Source organism: Danio rerio, chromosome 6, assembly GCF_049306965.1.
Source record: "Danio rerio strain Tuebingen ecotype United States chromosome 6, GRCz12tu, whole genome shotgun sequence".
Classification (NCBI taxonomy): domain Eukaryota; kingdom Metazoa; phylum Chordata; class Actinopteri; order Cypriniformes; family Danionidae; genus Danio; species Danio rerio.
In genome coordinates this window covers 5929118-5950159 of record NC_133181.1, presented here as the reverse complement: position 1 = coordinate 5950159, position 21042 = coordinate 5929118, and the positions used below count along the sequence as shown (strand labels likewise).

The following is a 21042-nucleotide window of genomic DNA, read 5'->3' as shown; positions in this document are numbered from 1 at the left end:
TATTAGGTACACCTTACTGATACCGGGTTGGACCCCCTTTTTGCCTTTAGAACTGCCTTAATCCTTTGTGGTATAGATTCAACAAGGTAATGTAAACATTCCTCAGAGACTTTGGGTTCCTATCGACATGATAGCATCATGATGGCTGCAGATTTGTCTCCACTTCCACCACAACCTATAGGTGCTCTATTGGATTGAGATCTTGTGACTGTGGAGGCCATTTGAGTACAGTGAACTCGTCATGTTCAAGAAACCAGTCTGAGATGATTCAAGCTTTATGATAGGCATTTAGGCATGTTCACTTTTTGACACGATGTTTTCTCATTTTCGGACCATTATCTGTAAACTCTAGAGATGGTTGTGCATGAAAATCCCAGTAGATCAGCAGTTTCTGAAATACTCAGACCAGCCCATCTGGCACTAACAACCATGCCACGTTCAAAGTCACTTAAATCACCTTTCTTCCCCATTCTGATGGTCGATTTGAACTGCAGCAGATCATCTTCAGCATGTATACATGCCTAAATGCATTGAAATATTTTAGTACATCAAAAAGTATGGTTATGATGACTATCCGATAAGCTAATTCAGCAAAAAAATAGTGCTTAAAATGTCACTAAATGCAGTATTTAAACCTCATAATAAATAGAAAATGAAGTAAATAACTTCACTTTTTGGGAAAAACGAACCACCTTTTTACCAGGCTGGCTACAGGCCTGAAGGACATTATTTTAGTAATATGTAACATCTATTAGACTGAAGAGGTAAGGGTTCACCGTTTCCAAAATGTATATCAGTTTAATCATACTGTTAAATCCAGTAAGTAAATCTAAAACTCGAAGCAACTGAAAAATTCATGACTAGAGTGTTTACCATAGTCTGCTCTAATTCACAAAGAATATTCCACATTTACATCTCCAACAACAGGAAGTGGGCAGAAAATCATTACAACTTGTGAACGAGTGGACATTCAGTGGGAGTGAACGCGTGCCGGGACGGCAAACAAAAAACACAAATCCCACTCAGAGCTGCTTTAACCCCAAACACATAATGTCTTGTAAATGTGTGCTAGCTGTACCAAAGCTGCGTTTTAAGCATCATTAACAAATCAAACCGAAATAATTATATCATCAAGCCCCAAAGCAAGTTGATTGAATGTGATTTGGCTCATGTAATCAGACCCTGTTGACACAACGTGAACAGAAGCTCTGGCTGCCGATTCTGAGGGTTCATGCAGCAGCGCCACTTCCACGCGGTTGGTGGCATCTCCATCAAATCGCTTTAATTACACAATTAATTATGAACTTGGTAATTAGATTAATTAGTTAATTGCATAAAGGGCCCTTCCCCTTGCCGTGGCACATGCGAAAATTAAAGTTAAGCACACGGGTGCCGATGGCAATACTGAAGGGGAAAATAAATAAATAAATGAAACGAAACCAGAAAGTGAGTGAGAATGGTAAATACATGTGTAGCATAAACAAATACACCCACTACAAGGCAGGTGGTCTATTGATGACAACAACAATTCATGAGGCTTGCGCAATATCTCTAATAATCAATTAGCAGTTTAGAAAATAAACACCTTATATATAGGGGATATAGGGGCTGTTTACACCTGGGGTCCGTTCTTCGTACGAGGATTACTCAGTTAGCTGGATTTGGCTATTGATGGTTTGACATTATCCAGGATCGTTTCGTTCTTCAAAACTGATCTGAGAGTTGTTGTCACAGCAACAGTTCTGCTAGCTCAAACCTGGTCGGAAGCAGGTTCAATTCATATAAACAGGATTAGATCGGCTCAGTTCAAGCAAAGATAATACAGAAAGTATGTACCGAATTCTGATATTTTCTTACCGTAGTAGTTATATACACTTGGGAAAATGCTAATTTTTTAAAAACTATATAAAGTTATAGTTATTAATAAAATAAATAAAGTTATATATTAATAAAACTTGGCGAGGCAGTGGCGCAGTAGGTAGTGCTCTCGCCTCACAGCAAGAAGGTTGCTGGGTCACTGGTTCCAAACTCAGCTCAGTTGCCGTTTTTGTGTGGAGTTTGCATGTTCTCCCTGCCTTCGCGTGGGTTTCCTCCGGGTGCTGCGGTTTCCCCCACAGTCCAAAGACATGCGGTACAGGTGAATTGGGTAGGCTAAATTGTCCGTAGTGTTAGAGTGTGTGTGTGAATGTGTGTGTGGATGTTTCCCAGAGATGGGTTGCAGCTGGAAGGGCATCCGCTGCGTAAAAACTTGCTGAATAAGTTGGCGGTTCATTCCGCTGTGGTGACCCCGGATAAAAAAAGGGACTAAGCCGAAAAGAAAATGAATGAATGAATAAAACTTATGCAATCTGCACCCCCAAAATGAAAGTACAAAGACTGCCACCTGGTGGTGCAAAGAGAAAACGTATTGATAAGTACTTTTTAGATCACTTTAGTACAATTTGTGTATGATAATAGAAATGCACAATATGTGACTTTTTAAAAGCAATAATACATATGCTTTAATATGATGGTGATTTGATGCTTCATAAAAGTTGCAGACACCTTTACTAATATCAAAATGCTTTTGTAAACATCCAGGTATTCTTTACACCAATGAAAAAATCGGCTACTATAATAATACTATGGGTACTATCCGCTTGTTAAGTGGTGACGTGTTTGTGACGTATGTAATACTGTTTCCGGGTCCAAGCCGCCACTCATTTGAGTGGAGAAATCATTGTCGAAATCATGTCGCACCCAAAACTAACCTCAATTCACATTCACTGCAAGCACTCAAGCGAACTAGCGAACGCATCAAGTATAAATCAGGCTTTAGGATACCTTTGTTTATGTTTAGCAGAAGACAGAAGCTCAAAAAGATTTTGAACAGGTGAAGGATGAATAAATGATGACAGAATTTCTATTTTTGGGTGAACTGTGTCTATAATGCCCATTCATATCTCTGCACCAAGTTAATGCTGTAGATATTTCCCTTGGTAAGCGTGACTGTTATTTACATCGCTAAACTAAAATACTCCCCATTTCTCTTTTTACCACATTAAACGGAAATTCATCTGTCAAGCAGTCATAATCTCTCTCCTTCCTGCGATCACTCATTCATCTCAGTCTTGGCCTGCTGTCAACTCTGCCAGTCATGCATGGCAAACATGGCATCCTGCCAACGCCAGCTAATTAATTTCAGTATTTCCACAAAGGCAAATGATTGGCAGAGCGGTGTTTGCCTTGAATCCTCATTACTCTGGATTTTCCTGTGTTTTTTGTCTTTGAGTTCAGTGTGAACGTCGTTGGAATGAATGTTCTCTTAGACAAAGGCAGCGTGAAGATACTTAGCTGCTATGATTCAGTGATTCGCTTCCTATTGAATCTTTTAGGTGATGTTATTGATTCAGTTTAGAAACTCAATAGGTAAGACAGAGACACAGTTGGTAATACTGCACCACTTATATTTACTGTATAAACATATTGAAAGTCTGTTACATTTAAATATGAATGGTTTAAATAAAAGTGTATATAATAATAATTAAAAATAAAAATCTCAAAAAAAGTTGAAATAATTAATTAACTATAATATTATTGTTCAGATAAAAAATAAAGTTATTATTATTGATTGAATATACACAACTCATCCAACACATTATATTAACTTAAATATTTATAATGTTCTCAAACAGTTAAATTATAATAGTCATCATTATTATTATTATTATTATTTTTTTATATTATTAAATTTTTATATCATTTCTAAAAAAACAATTATTTATATATAAAATGGATAAATTTAGTATTTAATTTGAATTTTAAAATCATACAAAACAAAAAAAGATAATTTTTACAAAATAATACAAATAAAAAATAAGATAAAACAATTTATAAACAATTCTAAAACAAAGAATCGAAATGATAATAATGATAATAATAATAATAATAATAATAATAATAATAATAATTATTATTATTATTATTATTATTATTATTATTATAGACTGAATATTAACAATACATACAACACATATTATATTATATTATATTATATTATATTATATTATATTATATTATATTATATTATATTATATTATATTATATTATTGGTGTTGTTATTATTACTATTATTACTATAAACATCATGCAAAATAAACAATACAAATTTTCAAAAAAAATAATACAAACAACAAAATAAAATAAAAAAATATCTAAAATGATGATGATGATGATGATTATTATTATTATTATTATTATTATTATTATTATTATTATTATTATTATTATTATTAATTGAAATAATACAAATAATAAAAAAATAATTTTAAAAATTAAACAATTTTACTTTGCCTTTAAATCTGCACAATTCTATATATATTATTATTATTATTATTATTATTATTATTATTATTATTATTATTATTATTATTATTATAGTAATAGACAATTAGCAATTACAAAAAATTCCTCACACCAATTCTTGAGCCATGATGAAATGCCAGTTAAGAAGCACTGCTTTACAACAAACAACAACTTGTCCCAAAACATCTTAACCAGAGACTGGTTTGCTGATCACTGTAAAATCCGTCGCAGGAGATCATATTCACCAGCATCACTCTGTCCCTCAGTGACTGTGACCTCCGATTGATCTCTTCTACTTTTATCTATCGCTGTATTCTTTAACTACCCTTTGAGCTTTATCACCTCATTTCAGCTCACCGTCTTTTCCCCCAAAGCTGCTTTTATATGGGCTGGCACTCCGAGGATGGCGGATCACGAACATTCGATTCAATTCTGTAGTCTTCAAAAGCTACAGTTACAAAACACGGCACATCTTCCCGTTAGACTCCACCATTAACTTCACTGCGAACCAAAAGCTGTGCTCTTGAATAAAATGAGTGGATTTTTCACTCTCGTGGGGTCTTGTAGCACACAAACCGCACATGTTTTATTTAAAGCCACTTTATAAAACTCTCCAGCTAAAAAACGAAAAAGCAAAAGATAGCGGTACAAACCGCACGACTTCTGATCTATTTATACTGGAAATCTGAACGTTTGCTATAGACGGCATTTTAAATTCAAGTCCAAATAGCGCAACTGATGCCAGAGAATCAAGGACAAATGAAAATGCTATCAAAAAATAAACAAAATAAAATTGCTGCTATATATATATATATATATATATATATATATATATATATATATATATATATATATATATATATATATATATATATATATATATATATATATATACATACATACATACATACATACAACAGTTCTGTCTGGTTGTCGAATCTGATTGGCTGATAGTCGTGATATATTTAAGTAATATCAGCACCCGTACAGCCTCTTTACCCTTTGTGTATTACTCCGCCCACATACAGCCAGCAACAAGCAGACACTACAGATCTAAAGTGTCATTAGAATCTTTAAAAGATGCTTGCTCAGCTGTTTAACTGTCAGCTTTTGATTTGAATCCAACGCGAAAGAAAGTAGTTCTTGATACAAAAGGGTTTTTGAGACTCTCCATGTTTGATTTTGTTTTTATATACACAATTATGCCATCAAACTGTTGCATAAACGCAATAACACACTCGTAGCAGTGGGATATGGCTGTATATCGGCACTGGTGGGGGCACTAAGGCACTCGGCTTGGGAGTCTGCCAACGCACGCCTCCCAACAGTTCCGATATACAGCCATATCGCACTGCCACTTGTGTGATATTACTCATATATATATATATATATATATATATATATATATATATATATATATATATATATATATATATATATATATATATGTATATATAAATATATATATATATATATATATATTATATATAATGTATTTTTTTATATTTTAATAGAATATATTTATCTTTTTATTTGCATTAGTAAATAAAACACAAGTTAGGCCTACTGGGCAAAAAAAAAGACGTCTCTCAGAAGCTTTCATTTATTCATCCTCACTATACTCAAGATTTTGGTCTCTTTTTCGTCTCTTGTTTATTGTCATGCGGCATAAAAGAACGGCATCTTAACTTTTCGTCTTTCATGAAATGGAGTTGCCAATCATTGTATAGTAAATCAGATTCATTCAAAGTAGCGCCGCTGCACAAAACAACGTTATAAATGCATGTTTACACTTCCGACTGTAAAGTGTGTTTTCTGTTTCAGCGCACTGCTACATTGAAAACATATGATTCGATTCTTGCCTTCTGATTGGTTCTCGGGATATAGCGGCTTTTGCTGTCAAAGGCAAGTGGCGTTTAGTGGCTATTGTAAACAAACTGTTATTTCTGAAAGTGCTGACGCTGGGATTTAAATGAATTCAAACAAACCAATTTGTTGAACATGTACTACTTCTAAAGCATTCACTCAGTGTCGTTAGCTCACTTTTGGCGGAAATGGCGTTTAGCGGCTTTTGCATCTGAAGCCTTCATATACAGTTGAAGTCAGAATTATTAGCCCCCTTTTGATTTTAATTTTAATTTTTTTAATATTTCCCAAATAATGTTTAACAGAGCAATGAAATTTTCACAGTATGTCTGATAATATTTTTTCTTCTGGAGAAAGTCTTATTTGTTTTATTTCGGCTAGAATAAAAGCAGTTTTTAATTTTTAAAAAAACATTTTTGCGACAAAATTATTAGCCCCTTTAAGCTATTTTTTTTTTCGATAATCTACAGAACAAACCATTGTTATACAATAACTTGACTAATTACCCTAACCTGCCTAAATCACCTTATTAACCTAGTTAAGCCTTTTAATGTCACTTTAAGCTGTATAGAAGTGTCTTAAAAATTATCTAGTAAAATATTATTCACTGTCATCATGGAAAAGATAAAATAAATCAGTTAATAGAAATACGTTTTTAAAACTATTATGCTTAGAAATGTGCTAAAACAATCTTCCCAGAACAGAACAGAAATTGGGAAAAAAAAAAAAAAAAAACAGGGGCGCTAATAATTCAGGGGGGCTTATAATTCTGACTTCAACTGTATATGTATATGCATACATACAAACACATACGCATTATACATAGATACATAAAATATGCACACCACACATAACTGGATGCAATTGTAAAACTTTTTGTTTGTGTTTTTCAAGGTTGTCTTCTCTACTTGCTTGACTAAACTCGCTGATAACTTGTGCAGGTTTCCTCAAAGAGAATAGTGCTTCAGGCGATTGAATCTTTAATGATACGAGCTCAACTATCAACTCAAGGCATCCAATCATGCATCAATAATAGAAGCTATGGGTTATTGTAAGTGCGCTTGGTGTATTTAAACAGTTACCACCATCTCAACCACCAATTATAACCCAGAGTTATTAGATTACAAATTAAACTCTACATCTGCAACCTGCCAACGCGTGTGCCTGATTATTGCAACTGCATCAACTGCATTTCCGATGCCCGTATGATTAGAATTACCCCTTTTAGCTTTTAAATTACACACATAAAGTCATGTCAAAAAAAAGAAATCGCGCGTGCGCTCGCGTCTTGATAAACACGTTGTTATTTTTTTTTAAATGTCAGAATAAAGTAGTGGCGCATGAAACGCTGACCTACAATTAGCACCCGCTTGCTTAATACCTTTTGATTGAAAGCATAAAAATAATTAGTCAATCTGCATAATTGCTAATTAGATACTAATGCATATGTACTCGCAATTAACAACAGCTGCATGGAATAAAGGTAGAAAATAAATTCGCCTCTGAATGCCAAAGGAAGTGTACTTGGCTCACAAGCACAACCGCTGCGGTTTGAGCATTAGCTCGCACTCGCTTTCTTACAAATGCTCAAAAGTCGTCTTTTTTTTTTCTCTTTTTTTTTTTTTCAAACCCTCGAATTGTAGAGCTTAACAATATCCCATAATTATCATCTCAGAGGGTTGCTTTTGTTCAAATGTTTTTTGTGGTGAAGGAAATCAGCTTTCTGAAGCCTACACACGCGGAGCGGGATGTCGGGATCTCCTGCCGAGTCCAAATGTAGCCCACTCAGATACATGTTTCCCTGTGTTCTGCAGTTGTTGGCAGGAATTGACGTTGACAGTCCTGTCAACAGCATTTAGAATTCCTTTTATTTATTTTTTCCTCCTCAAATCACGATGGCAAGAGGTAACAAACAACTTTAATGCTCGAGCAGGAAAATAAAAGAGAAACTTTCTGAGATTAATTCAATCTGCGCAACAACAACAACAACAACAACCTCAAAACCCCGGCTTCCCCTGTGGTTGGTAGAGATCATCAGAAGTTGACAAATTAATCCTCACAGCCAGTTTTTACAGACGACTGCTTCCTGAACTCGCAGAGCATGCGGGCACAGAGAGATTTAAGCGTGGCACACAATAGACGCGCACACTTGAACGCGGCGTAGCGTGGCATCTGAGCGAAGGCGACCCACAGAGGCGTCTGCTTTCAGGGCTATTGTTAAAAAAGCACCAAAGAAAAGCATTTTGTGACTTTAGGTAGAGGTAAAGCTGGAGTTTTCACATAAGCTGCCACCTTGAAAATGACTCCATTATTAAGAATGCTAGATTTTGAATGCCTAAGTAGGATTTTGGTTGTGTTGCATGTTTTAATATATCGTCACCTTAGAATTTATTAAATGATCTAAATTCTCTTACATTTGCAAATCGGAGTAAAAAAAATATGGTAAATGCAGATAGAACCTTCTCATTCAGAAAAGTCATTTTCCGCTTGGAATTATAAGGTTCTATCTGCAAAATAATTAATTGAAGAATTACTTTTTAAGAAATAAAATCACAAAATATGTAGGTTGGTGTTGTAACAATATGTTGATGCTTGAGAAAGTTACATTTTTTGCTTTCTATAACATTTCATGTTTTAGGATGAATATATATATTTTTTCGTATAAATCAAGCAATGCATGCATGCACGGCGGAGCTAAATAGTTATTTTTTCAGTGCAGCTGTTAATTTTTCAGGTTGTATCTCAGCTTTAATGCGCTAAAAAACAAAGCAGCTGCTGGCCATTGTGTCAGCGATAAGATCCGATGGACGGCCGATGGCTTTCACTCCAAAATGGCGGAATCCGGGGCTGTTGCTGGGCGCTGCTGTTGCAATAGAACGTTCTATTAAGTGTCGCCTCTTGGTCATTCTAAGCTCTTTGCCTGTGGTTTGTAATGTAACGGGCAGCACAAATGTCTTGATACCTCAGGCTGTTCAAGTGCCTGATTTGTCAACTTCATCCGCCGCTGCTTTTTAGCAGCAACAACAGCAAAAGTAAATAAATAAATAAATAAAAAATATAGAACTGGTGTACTTTTGAGTGAACAGTATTAAGAAAAGTTTTATTTTTCTGTCACTTTTGATGAGTCCATGCTGAATAGTGTTTGTTTACTTTCAATAAACTGTACAAGCTGTGCTAACTGTACAAGTAACACACACACACACACACACACACACACACACACACACACACACACACACACACACACACACACACACACACACATACATATATATATATATATATATATATATATATATATATATATATATATAGTCACATTATGTACCATCTGCAGCACACACACACACACACACTTCAAAGAGTTCAGTTTTTAAGTTGAGAGAAATAAACTTTTAAAATAAAACTCTTAAAATAAACTTTTCTGCTGCAGTACTCAGCTGCAGTACTCAGCCCCTCTCTCTCTCTCTCTCTCTCTCTCTGTCTCTCTCTCTTTCTCTCTTTCTGTGCAGCAGAAGTCTAGATCAACCTTTTGATATGCTTAATTAATGAAACTGGTGCGTGAATGAACTTCTTCTCCGACTTTTATCAATGCTCAGGAATCCATACTAAAGCCAGGCTTGATATTACAGTCCTCTTTCAATTAAGACAGAAATAAGCAGACTTCATTTGCTCGGGGTTCATCACTGAAAGTTGCAATAACTAGTTTTCAACTTCAAAATCAACTCATTTATCACCTACCCACAAAACAATTCATAAAACTTTACACCAGGCTCAGATGAGTACCGTTAGATAATAATGAAAGACGTCATGTGATTTTATTTTGTTTGATGCTTCAATTTTCAAAAACACATTGGGCCCAATAGAGTCTGGCTGCAGATTTGCACTTGCACTTTCAGGCTTGCACTCTCGGACTTGCACGCTCAGGCAAACATGCTTCCTCTGCAAGTGACGCCATTTACAATCGCCACCTGTGGCCGCAACAAATTCGTTTCAACACATTTTTTATCTGTCACCTTTACCTAAGTGTCTTTTTTTCTAAGACTATTCACTTTAGTTTCTGGATACATACGTCATCGGGCACAGCGGTTGCTATAGTTACGTAAACAGATCGTAACGAACCCAGAATGCATGCCTTAAAACAGCTCTGCAGTAATGTTACACATCATCTTTGCCACTTTCTTTTTGTTAAGCGAGTCGAGACGTTCCCTTATCGAGTCGATCTCGACATTATGTTCGGAGGACCTATAAAACTGGGCTGGGATCATGTAGAGAATTTTGAAGCTGCCCTGAAACTGCGATTTCATATGGATGCATAATAAAAAAAATATATATATAAAAAAATAATAATAAAAAATAATAATAATTAAAGTAATACTACTACTACTACTACTACTACTAATAATAATAATAAAATAATAATAACAATGGTAATTCTACTACTAATACTACTACTACTACTACTAATAATAATAATAATAATAATAATAATAATAATAATGTTAATTCTACTACTAATACTACTACTACTACTACTATTACTACTGCTAATAATAATAATAATAATAATAATAATAATGCTAATAATAATAATAATAATAATGATAATATATTAGTATTAATAATAATAATAATAATAATAACAGTAATAATAATAATAATAATAATAATAATAATGATAATATTTTAATAATAATAATGATAATATATGAATAATAATAATAATAATAATGATGATAATAATAATAATAATAATAATAATAATAATAATAATAACAATAATAATAATAATAATAATAATAATAATAATAATAATAATAATAAAGGTAACACTTTAAAGGTGACAAGGTACACGTTCCATTCATTTACTATAGCAGATGCAATGAAATATGCACAATTACATGTACTGTAACTAACGCTAAACAACCCACATGTTGATTGCAATCATATAGTAAGTACTAGTAATTAAGTACTCATTAGTGTGAATAGTTAAATAGTTACACTTTACCAATGTCACTCTAAAATAAAGTGTTTAAAATACTAATATGTGTTTTATTTAATAAACCTTATTATATTCACTGCTGATATTGAACCTTCAAACGGTCACATTTTTTGGTATGAAATCTAAACATGTATATGACCATTTTAAAATGACTTAGAAGTATTTATATATATATTTTATAAACTTATGTAAAAACTTCACACAATAATCATTGCTGCGAGTAGCCCGAGTTCAAGCCACAGATGTAGATTTGCATGTTCCCTGTGCTTCTGAACCCCCTGTGACGTAAAAAGAAACTCAATTTGATTTGTTCATCTCATCTCTAACTGACCTCTAATTGATGTTGCCATCCGAGCCTGGTGATGCTCCCAATATAGCCCCCGTGTGTGTCCAATATTTGATTATGCGCCGGTCTCCATGGCACCGCGGCCATTTGTGTGCTAATTAATTACCAGGCTTAAGAGCTTGTAGATAATTGGTGTGTACACCACCATCAATTCCATTAAAAAGAGCAATTATCACCTACCTTATGCAAATGATTGTTTCTGAGCTCCCCCTTCTCTCTCTCATCAAATTAAAAGAAGACACTTGAGTCGTGCCGCTCCGCACTAGATCACACTTTCAATATCATATTAATAGCACGAAGAGATTCTCACAGAAACATGCGTGGCGTTTATAATGAATCTTTAGAGACCAGTAAAGGGTGCATGAGAAATCCAAGAATATCCAGCTGCAAAAAAACTCATTATAGAAGATGTACAGTACATAACCTGTTTCAACACTACAGTGAACTTTGGAGGAGTTCTCTGTCCACACAACATGCTCCACAGCAAAAAACATAGCCCTCCTTTCTGGAGATTAGGACAATTGTATAGACCCTGGCCACAATTGAGGCCCAGCTTGTCTATAAAGGTCCCAAGAGATTAAAATATTTAGATGTTAGTGTCAGTCTGTTAGTTTTGAGGATAACTGTAAGCTAGTGTGCTCCAAAATAATGACAAAATTTGCCTTTAGAAAATATAGAATTGATATAAACATCTAAGGCTTGCAGTTTAGATGTTGACCACAACATTTTTTTTCCAAGTCATCTAATATACTTTAGTGTCTCATCAAATCTTGACCAATCAAATGCTCTTTAGTGTCTGACCTGTCCCCGCCCTTTTCAAGACACCTCTAATTTGTTTTCATTTGATGTGCTTGATCTTAATCACTCACACTGGCAGAGCTGTAATAAAAACAAAATACTATTAGCTGTTTTTTTTAATGGGGAGAAGATACTCTATGTTCCGCCTTTTATTCATTTTTCAGTTGAGATTATGTCAAACGTCAAATCAAAAATGCACATTTCAAAACACTTCCCGGGACCTTTAAGAAGCTATTTTAACCCTTTAACGCATACGATCACACTGGTGTGATTAGCCTTGGCTGGTCCTTGAAGCGAACAATGTGATTAGAACGTTCAGAGTGTTCGTCATCAACTGCTAAAATTAAAATCTGATGGCGCACGCTGAATCACAGTAAGAGGTGTGCAGGCCTTGTAATAAATCGAAATTAGCTATGCTTTGTATTTTCGGTTTCAGACATTGAAATACACATAACTAAAACATACCAGTTAAGGTTTGTAAAACATACATAAACATATAATGTTTATGGAGACGGCAATAATAATTCTTTTTTACTATACTTGGACGATGTGTTGTGTTTAGTAAGATACACACTGTTTATAGTAGAATATTTTCTCTACTCCTCTACCAGATAACCAGTTGCCTTCATGTATTTCAGAAGAAAACTACAAATAATAGGGCGTAAATCCAGCAGCTCGGGTCTCTCATGTGGTTGTTGCTAGGATAGGGCTGCGATCGGATTGACAAGAAGTATTAATATTATTCATTATTTATTAAATGACTTATTAATTGTATTTTATTACTGTCTATTAAGCTGTTCAAAAGACAAAATATGTGTTCTATATCATATTCGATAAATGTAGTCAGAAATTTCAGTATATAATTAGATCATTTGACAATACTTACAGAAAAGGGCAGAAAGAAACAAAATACGATACATTGGGGCTGGTGGGTCACATGATAAACCTGAAGTTAGGGTTGGGCGATGTTGTCCAATTTGGCATCGTACAATGTCTAATGTGAAACATCTCAATGGATGATGGTATCGTTGTCGTATGCGGCAATGAATTCATTATTTATGAATAATTAATTAATTCATAACGAATTAATTATTTGTAGCCTATTGTTTCAACTGCCGAACCTGCACGGTTTTTGTTTCAACTAAAACCAAATCATAAATAAATAAAGATAAGCTACACACAAATTACCACCTGTCAATCACTTTTTCCGAAAGAACAGAAAGTAACTGAGAGTTTCGCCAAAATTAGTACAAGCGTGAAAGCGAAAGATTAAAGCAGTGTACTGACGCTGTGACATGTTACCCAATAGAATCAAAAGAGCGAAGAGTCATTAGAGAAAGACAAGATTAATTAAATAGTCCGTTTAACAATTATAGTAAGATTGATGCAGCGGTACATCCTTGATAAACTGCCTGACATACACTGCTCTCTGGGGTTTTGTGCTCAAAGAACCCGCTGACTGCTGGAGCTCAGATGTGCGCCTGACAGAGTGTGTTTGTGTGTGTGGTCACGTAATGTGCGTTTTCAGCGGTATAGTGTGGAAGAGGGTTTTTCAGATATGCTAGAAGAAACATTAGTGTGGATGTGGATCGTTTTCGGTCTAATACTTAGAGGTTTTAGTGTTAATAGGGCCTAAGTGTGTATATTTCACAAATGGCTTGCTGCTACGATGAGGCCGGGGCGGATGATCGCGATGCCAGCTTAGCATTGTGATGATACCGGTCATCGGCGAGGGATAATGGCATCGTCCATCGACCCAACCCTACTTGACGTGTCACCATGAGAACGCAGTGAATTTTATGTTATATACTGGAAGTTGCAACAATATATTTTGTTGTGAAAAAAAACCCACAATGATGACCACAGCTCTTGTGGTATAATACTTCTTAAATAACACTTAAGTGTTTAACTACTCAGTCCCTTTAAGATTTTGGGACATAATATACAGTATATACATACTTTCTCTCCCTATCCTTGCTTTTATGTTCCTAATATTATCAGAAATGTTGTATTAGTAGCATTTCTAGCGTCTATTACCTCTTTATGATGAGTCGCTTGATGCCAGATGCATTTCTATATCGCTTTGAATAAAAGCTAAATGACTGGATGTAACTGCAAGGTGTTTAAAATGAATCCTAACTGTACCACATGATGTAAAGTACACTGTTCAAATGAATGGAAAGGCACAAATGTGTTAACTATTTCTGACCTTGGGCGACACAGGTGCTGGAGCAGATCTATGGCTCTCTGCGATGGGAAAACTAGGTCATGGAGTGCTATCGCTGAAAATATGAAAAAGACGAACATCTTTGCCGCATGAGACCCCAACAGGGAAATCATCACTAAATAAATCAAGTGCATGCTGAGACCAACAGAGCTCCTTTCTCTCTCTCTCTCTTTCTGCCCAGAGAGACGCAACTGACCATTAGCGTATAAATACACATACTTCCATCACGCCTCTTGTCACGCAGGAAGTGACCTTAAACCCTAAAATGACATATTAGGGGCAAAGACATATACATCAACTGTTTTCTTTTGACAAAGCTTTCCTAGTTATACTCAAGGTGAGAATGAAAGTTCTGCTGGTTCATAATGCAGAGATGAGAAAAGCTGAAAAAAAACGTCCTTTCTTATCTTTCGTGTGCACACACTGGTTTTATGTGCTTTCTATTAATTGTTCCCATATGGCACAAATTTAAGGAACCAAAAGTATGACATTGCAGTAAAGAAAATAATGTATAAAATGTTTGTTTTATTTGATGTATACTCATTTTTTTTATTGACAAACTTGTAAAATCTTGGTACAACTATAATAATAATAATAATAATAATAATAATAATAATAATAATAATAATAATAATAATAATAATAAGAAGAAGAAGAAGAAGAAGAAGAAGAAGAAGAAGAAGAAGAAATGAACAAAAAATATATAGTAACAAAATATGAACAAATATGTAATTTTGATATTATGCATATTGTATATTATGTATTACTGCATATTTTATTGCATATAATTTATTATATATATATATATATATATATATATATATATATATATATATATATATATATATATATATATATATATATATATATATATTATTTTTTGCGTATTACAATGTAAGGATTTTATGTAAAATATATTACAACAAAAAAGGCAAAAAAATATGTATTTTTAATTTTAGATAATAATAATAATAATAATAATAATAATAATAATTATAATAATTATAATAATTATAATAATTATAATAATAATAGAACACAAATAAATGTATTAATAAAAATATGCATATTATATATTAATGCATTTTGTAATCTATTATGTAATTTTAATGCATTTATTTATTTATTCATTACAACATAAGAATTTTGTGTGAAATTTAATACAACAAAAAATGGCAAAAATCAAATAATAATAATAATAATAATAATAATAATAATAATAAATAATAATAATAATAGTAATAATAATAATAATAATAATCATTGAACAAAAATTAAATATATTAATAAAATATGAAATATGTAATTTTGATATTATGTATATTATATATTTAATCATATTATATGCATTTGTTTATTTAATTATTTATTTATTTAATGTATTACATGTAAGAATTTTGTGTCAAATGTAATGCAACAAAAACGGCAAAAAAATAATAACATTAATAACAACAACAAAAATACCACAAATTAATAAAATAAGACCAAATATTTTAAAAAATCTGATACGATCCATTTGTGGTTATTAAATATGTATTCCTATTTATTTATTTATTTATTTATTTATTTATTTATTTATTTAGGTATTTAATGTATAACAATGTAATCATTTTGTGTCAAATATAATGCAACAAAAATGACAACAAAAAAGCTAAAAAACAAACAATCATTTATTAACTATAAATTTATTATTATTATTATTATTATTATTATTATTATTATTATTATTATTTATTTATTTAATTATTTATATTATTATTAAAAGCTATTAATCTTTAAAGCAGCTCTCCTAGTGATTGTAGTCGCACAAACTGTCATCCATCTAAAAATGCATTGTCTGAAATTCCCAATCAGATACAAGATATAACAAGACATTTAGTCTTGCTTTATAACTCCTGCCATGCTGGGTGGCTCCATCTACACACTTACTGACATAAATACACACCAAACACCAAATATAGTCTGACGAACAGGCCTTCTGTCATTATATACAGCATCAGAGTTCACAGATTAAATAGAAACGTCTCACTGCGGCTGGTTAACATGATGTGTAAAGTAAAACACAGTAAAAGAAAGTTTCCAGAGAAAAGCTTACATATTGAATCTCCTAATGAGCATCTACAGCGTTTCTGCACAAACATGCATAATTATGCAATCTTCCCGTCTCCGTCTTGTATTTATTACAGCTACATTTACTTCGTTCTGTACATCATGAGAGCACTCTATTTACATTGAGAGCTGTTATTGCAGAACATTAAGTTGTTGTACATATTGAGTGGGAAGGCGAATAATGAAAACCATCATCTGCGATATTCATCTTGCTCTCTGGCGAAAGCTCCTCCTGCTCTGTTCTGTTCAGAAGAGTATTGAGACGATGACAGAAGAAGAATGAGAAGTGTAAGATTGAAAAAAAAGGCTTTTCACACTGTGCTCATCATTGCTTGACACTTTTGACACAGGTTTTTAAACCCTGCTCCATTTTTAGGGATGTTAACTCTGAATTGTGATGCTAAATGTGTAGAATGTGATGTTAAAATGTTACAGGTTGATGCTTAGCAACCAACAGGAAATCACATGCCTCATATCCACATGCACTATACATTAAGAGAAACACAGCTTGTAGGAAATAAACAACTGTTTCAGAAATTCAGAAAAAAAACTGCATCCCCAATTTGTGGGTTATCATTATTACATGACTTTCTGGAATACTTAATTCTGATTGGTCAGTCACAAAAATCCAAGTTATGCTATTCCGAGATAACAACTGTATCCCATCTAGATTTTACCATTAATACCCTCTATTAAGGTTAGTTTTCGCTTTAGGGAATGATGCAAAACTAAAACCTCCTACTCACTATCCCATTTCAGTTGGAAGTACATCAACATACTAAAATAAAGGTATCAACAATTTCCAATCCACGAAGACTTTAAATCAGGGGTGACCAAACTTGCTCCTGGAGAGCCGGTGTCCTGCAGATATTCCCTCTAATCAAACACACCTGAACAAGCTAATCAAGGTCTTACTTGGTATACTTGAAACATCCAGGCAGGTGTGTTGAGGCAAGATGGAGCTAAATCCTGAAGGGACACAGGCCCTCCAGGACTGAGATTGGTGACCCCTGCTTTAAATAAAAAAAACTAGATAAATAAAAAATCTAAATTCATTGTAATCCAGAGTTTTACAGGAGTATTGATTTTATAAAATGGTTATTTCCTATACATAGCAAGGCTTCGCAAAATAACACAAGGCAAACAAAACAGTTTATTAGGCTCGGTGGCAGTTGTATGCTTAAGTATTTCACAACAGTTTAGAACCTGTTCTTTTTAATTCCATTATTTGTGACTTGTTTCTATTGGCTGCGTCTGAAATCACAAATTTTCATACTATGGAGTATGTTAAAAACATGTGGGAGCTTTATTATGGAGCTTTATTAAACATTATGGGAGTTAAGTAGTAAGTCCAAATTCATAGTGTTCTAAAAACCAACCCAAGGTCAATCTGATTATGTACCTCTATATATGTTTCTGGAGAGTGCCAAATATGTCCCAGGAGCTACGTTTTTTTGCAGTTTTTGTTTTCGCAAATCCACCATAGGGTGATGTGTACGCTTTTTCAGATCTCAAATTTCTCTCGTGCTTTTCTTGCGTTAATCCACCAGAGGCAGCTGTCGACTGATTGGTCGACTGACCCACCCTCCACCTTCCCTAATCCCAACCATTAGTGTTTTCAAAAGCGGAGGCAGCTGAGTGACTGATTGGTCGACTGACCCACCCTCCACCTTCCCTAATCCCAACCATTAGTGTTTTCAAAAGCACAAATTGACCTGCCCACCCACTACCCTAAACCCAACCATTTACAAAAGCAATCCAGAATAAGAAAATCTCATCCTGATTTTCACCACGTTTTCAGATTTTACCACATTCTCACCATGTTATTTACTTGCTTATTTTATGTTTTGCCTTTTGTTTTTGTTGTACCTGCTTTCTGGAACCGTTCTTCGTCAGACTAGAACCTTGTCATGATGGTCAACTCCACTCTGCCTTAAATCCTTCGATATACGAGCCACTTTATAAACTGCTAATGGCGGGAAAGCCGCCCATAAGGAGGTAAGCAGTCAGCTGGTAAGCACAAAAAGGAATGGCATCATACTGCCCCCCAGCGTGTTTTAAAGATGAAATGCAGCCATACATTCCTCTGGCTACATAATTTGCGCTCTCCAGAAATGTATACATGGCTACATTTTCAGAATAAGCCTATATCAAGAAAAAAAGTAGACGAGAAGTACCTAGATGACCTATTACTTCCAGCAAGATTCTGATGTGCGCATTCAAAGGAAGCTACGCTATGCCATGATGCCATGTGGGAGAATTCAGAATTTGGAGTGAAGCGACACAACTGATGTTGATAGGTCATGTGTTTGACAAATGGCGAATGTAGCACCTCTGAGTTCCATTTATATTACTTACATGAATAAACTTTTTTAACGGTCGTGTAGTAAATTCAAATTCAGATGTGGTACATACTCAAGTAAGCGATTTAGGACGCAGCCACTGTGTTGTAAAATTACATTTACTTTTAAAATTGAGTTGTGTTTTGCATCATACTATTTCAAGAGTTCCCACTTAGATATGCTTGGCATTTAAAGCAGGTTTGGCATGCTGTCCCAGGAGAGAACCCTGAGCTCGGAGATATTTGAGCCCAGGGCTCCCGCCTGGTCAATAAGCATATCAGGGGATCCGAGATCAGGTAGGTCCCGATAGCTCCCCTTTTAGAAAAAAGGGGGGAAAAGGAGGAGATGGGGTGGAAGGGGGGATTCTTCCAAAACGAAGATAGAGCAGTAGAGAGAAAATGATCCATTTATAGTGAGCTAGGATCACTCTGATTGGATTGTTACTGATTACGGACAAGTGGCCAGCAGTGCTCAATCATATCATGTGCTCATCTCGAAATTAGTTTATGAAACTTCACAAAGTTGGAGCCAAACATGATATAATATGAATACTGACATATATAAACAGGTCATGTGACACCAATAAAATACAAATAAACACATTAACCCAAGGGTTAGAATGACCATTAGTTAACTAATGTTAATGACCCTCTGCCCTAATGTTATGTTTTCCTAAAGATCGCTCATTATTCATTCTTATTTGTAATATTATCTGTTTAAAGCCTTTATTTATTTATTTAAAAGCATGAGCGAGAGTGATGTTTCATACATGCGCTATAGGGATGTCCCCACCAACGTCAAGGTCGAATCTACACCCTTGGAAGCTTGTGTTGACATTGAAAAAGCACATTGGAGAAGAAAAACACGTTCTGTGAGAACCGCCCCTAAGAATGACCCTCGGTTAACTCTTCCAAGTGCGTAAAGCCATGATGTTGTGTGTTTTCCAGAAGCTCACTCACCAGAGTTGGGGTCCGAGTTGCCATCAGCTTCGGTCCTCTTGTCCGGGGAGGCCTGCTCGTAGAAGTCGTCCTGCGCCTGCACCAGAGGGAGAGGGTGTGAGAGGAGCGGCCCACTGCCCACCGGCTCATGGTCCCCCAGCCCACTGTCACTGCAGCTCTCCTGAGACCCATCCGGCAGGTGAAACGTGACGCGCCGCTGCGACTATAACAGCAAAAGCAGAGACAGAGCCAAACGTTAAAGCTTGTCTCCTGAACCAATCTCTTTACTCTTACCACTGTCAGTCTGTAATCAGCACTGACAGCGCTTTAGTAATTGGAATAGATTTGTTCACTTTCATAGAAGCGAACATATCCGACTTTTTTTGGAAAATGTCTATAAATACGGTCAGCAAGCAAACACAAGTCACGTTTCACAGCACAAAGCTCTCAGCACATGCGTGTGTGATGTTACAGTACATGCACAGTGATGTGCTGTGTATGCAAAGTGAAGCGCTAATGATATGATGTGTTATAATCACTTAAAATGAAAGTGTTGTAACAAGGGCATGTGTGGTAAGCAGAGAAACTACGATTTATATATCATTAATATACATATATTCAAAAAACAATATGCTCACACCACCTAGGTTTGAAGTTATTGGCAGCACTTTATTTTAAGTCACAATCCATGCTAATAACAACTTACTAAGACCATTTACTTATTTAACTGCTAATTATCTGCTTTTTAACAGTTATCAAGGCAGTAGTTGGGATTGGGTTTTGGGTCAAATTAGGGATGTAAAATAAGATCCTACTTTAAAACTACTAGCATACAGTCAATAACTCAATAATAGGCAGGTAATAGTGCAAAATAGAGTGAATAGTGCAAAACTATGTGCTACACTAAAAACTAAAAAGTGTCACGAGATCATGTATTATTTTCGAAAGACTGAATATCACACAAACTGAAATACTGCAGATAGTTGTGTAGCATTTGTTTTAAACCTACATATAAAGTGCTCAGCATAAATGAGTACGCCTCATTTTGGAAATGCATATTTTTATCCATT

At 34.5% G+C, this 21042-nt stretch overlaps 1 protein-coding gene across 2 annotated transcripts in view; it reads right to left on the bottom strand.

The window, feature by feature from the left end:
• pcdh9 (protocadherin 9) overlaps nucleotides 1-21042 on the bottom strand; it is a 512656-nt gene that overhangs the window by 154437 nt on the left and 337177 nt on the right. The window contains exon 4 of one of the 2 annotated variants that reach the window (XM_009302118.5): nucleotides 19994-20195. In XM_009302118.5, coding sequence (XP_009300393.1) covers nucleotides 19994-20195 — 202 coding nt within the window. The remainder of the gene's footprint in view (nucleotides 1-19993; nucleotides 20196-21042) is intronic. The other variant, XM_009302119.5, reaches the window with a different exon arrangement.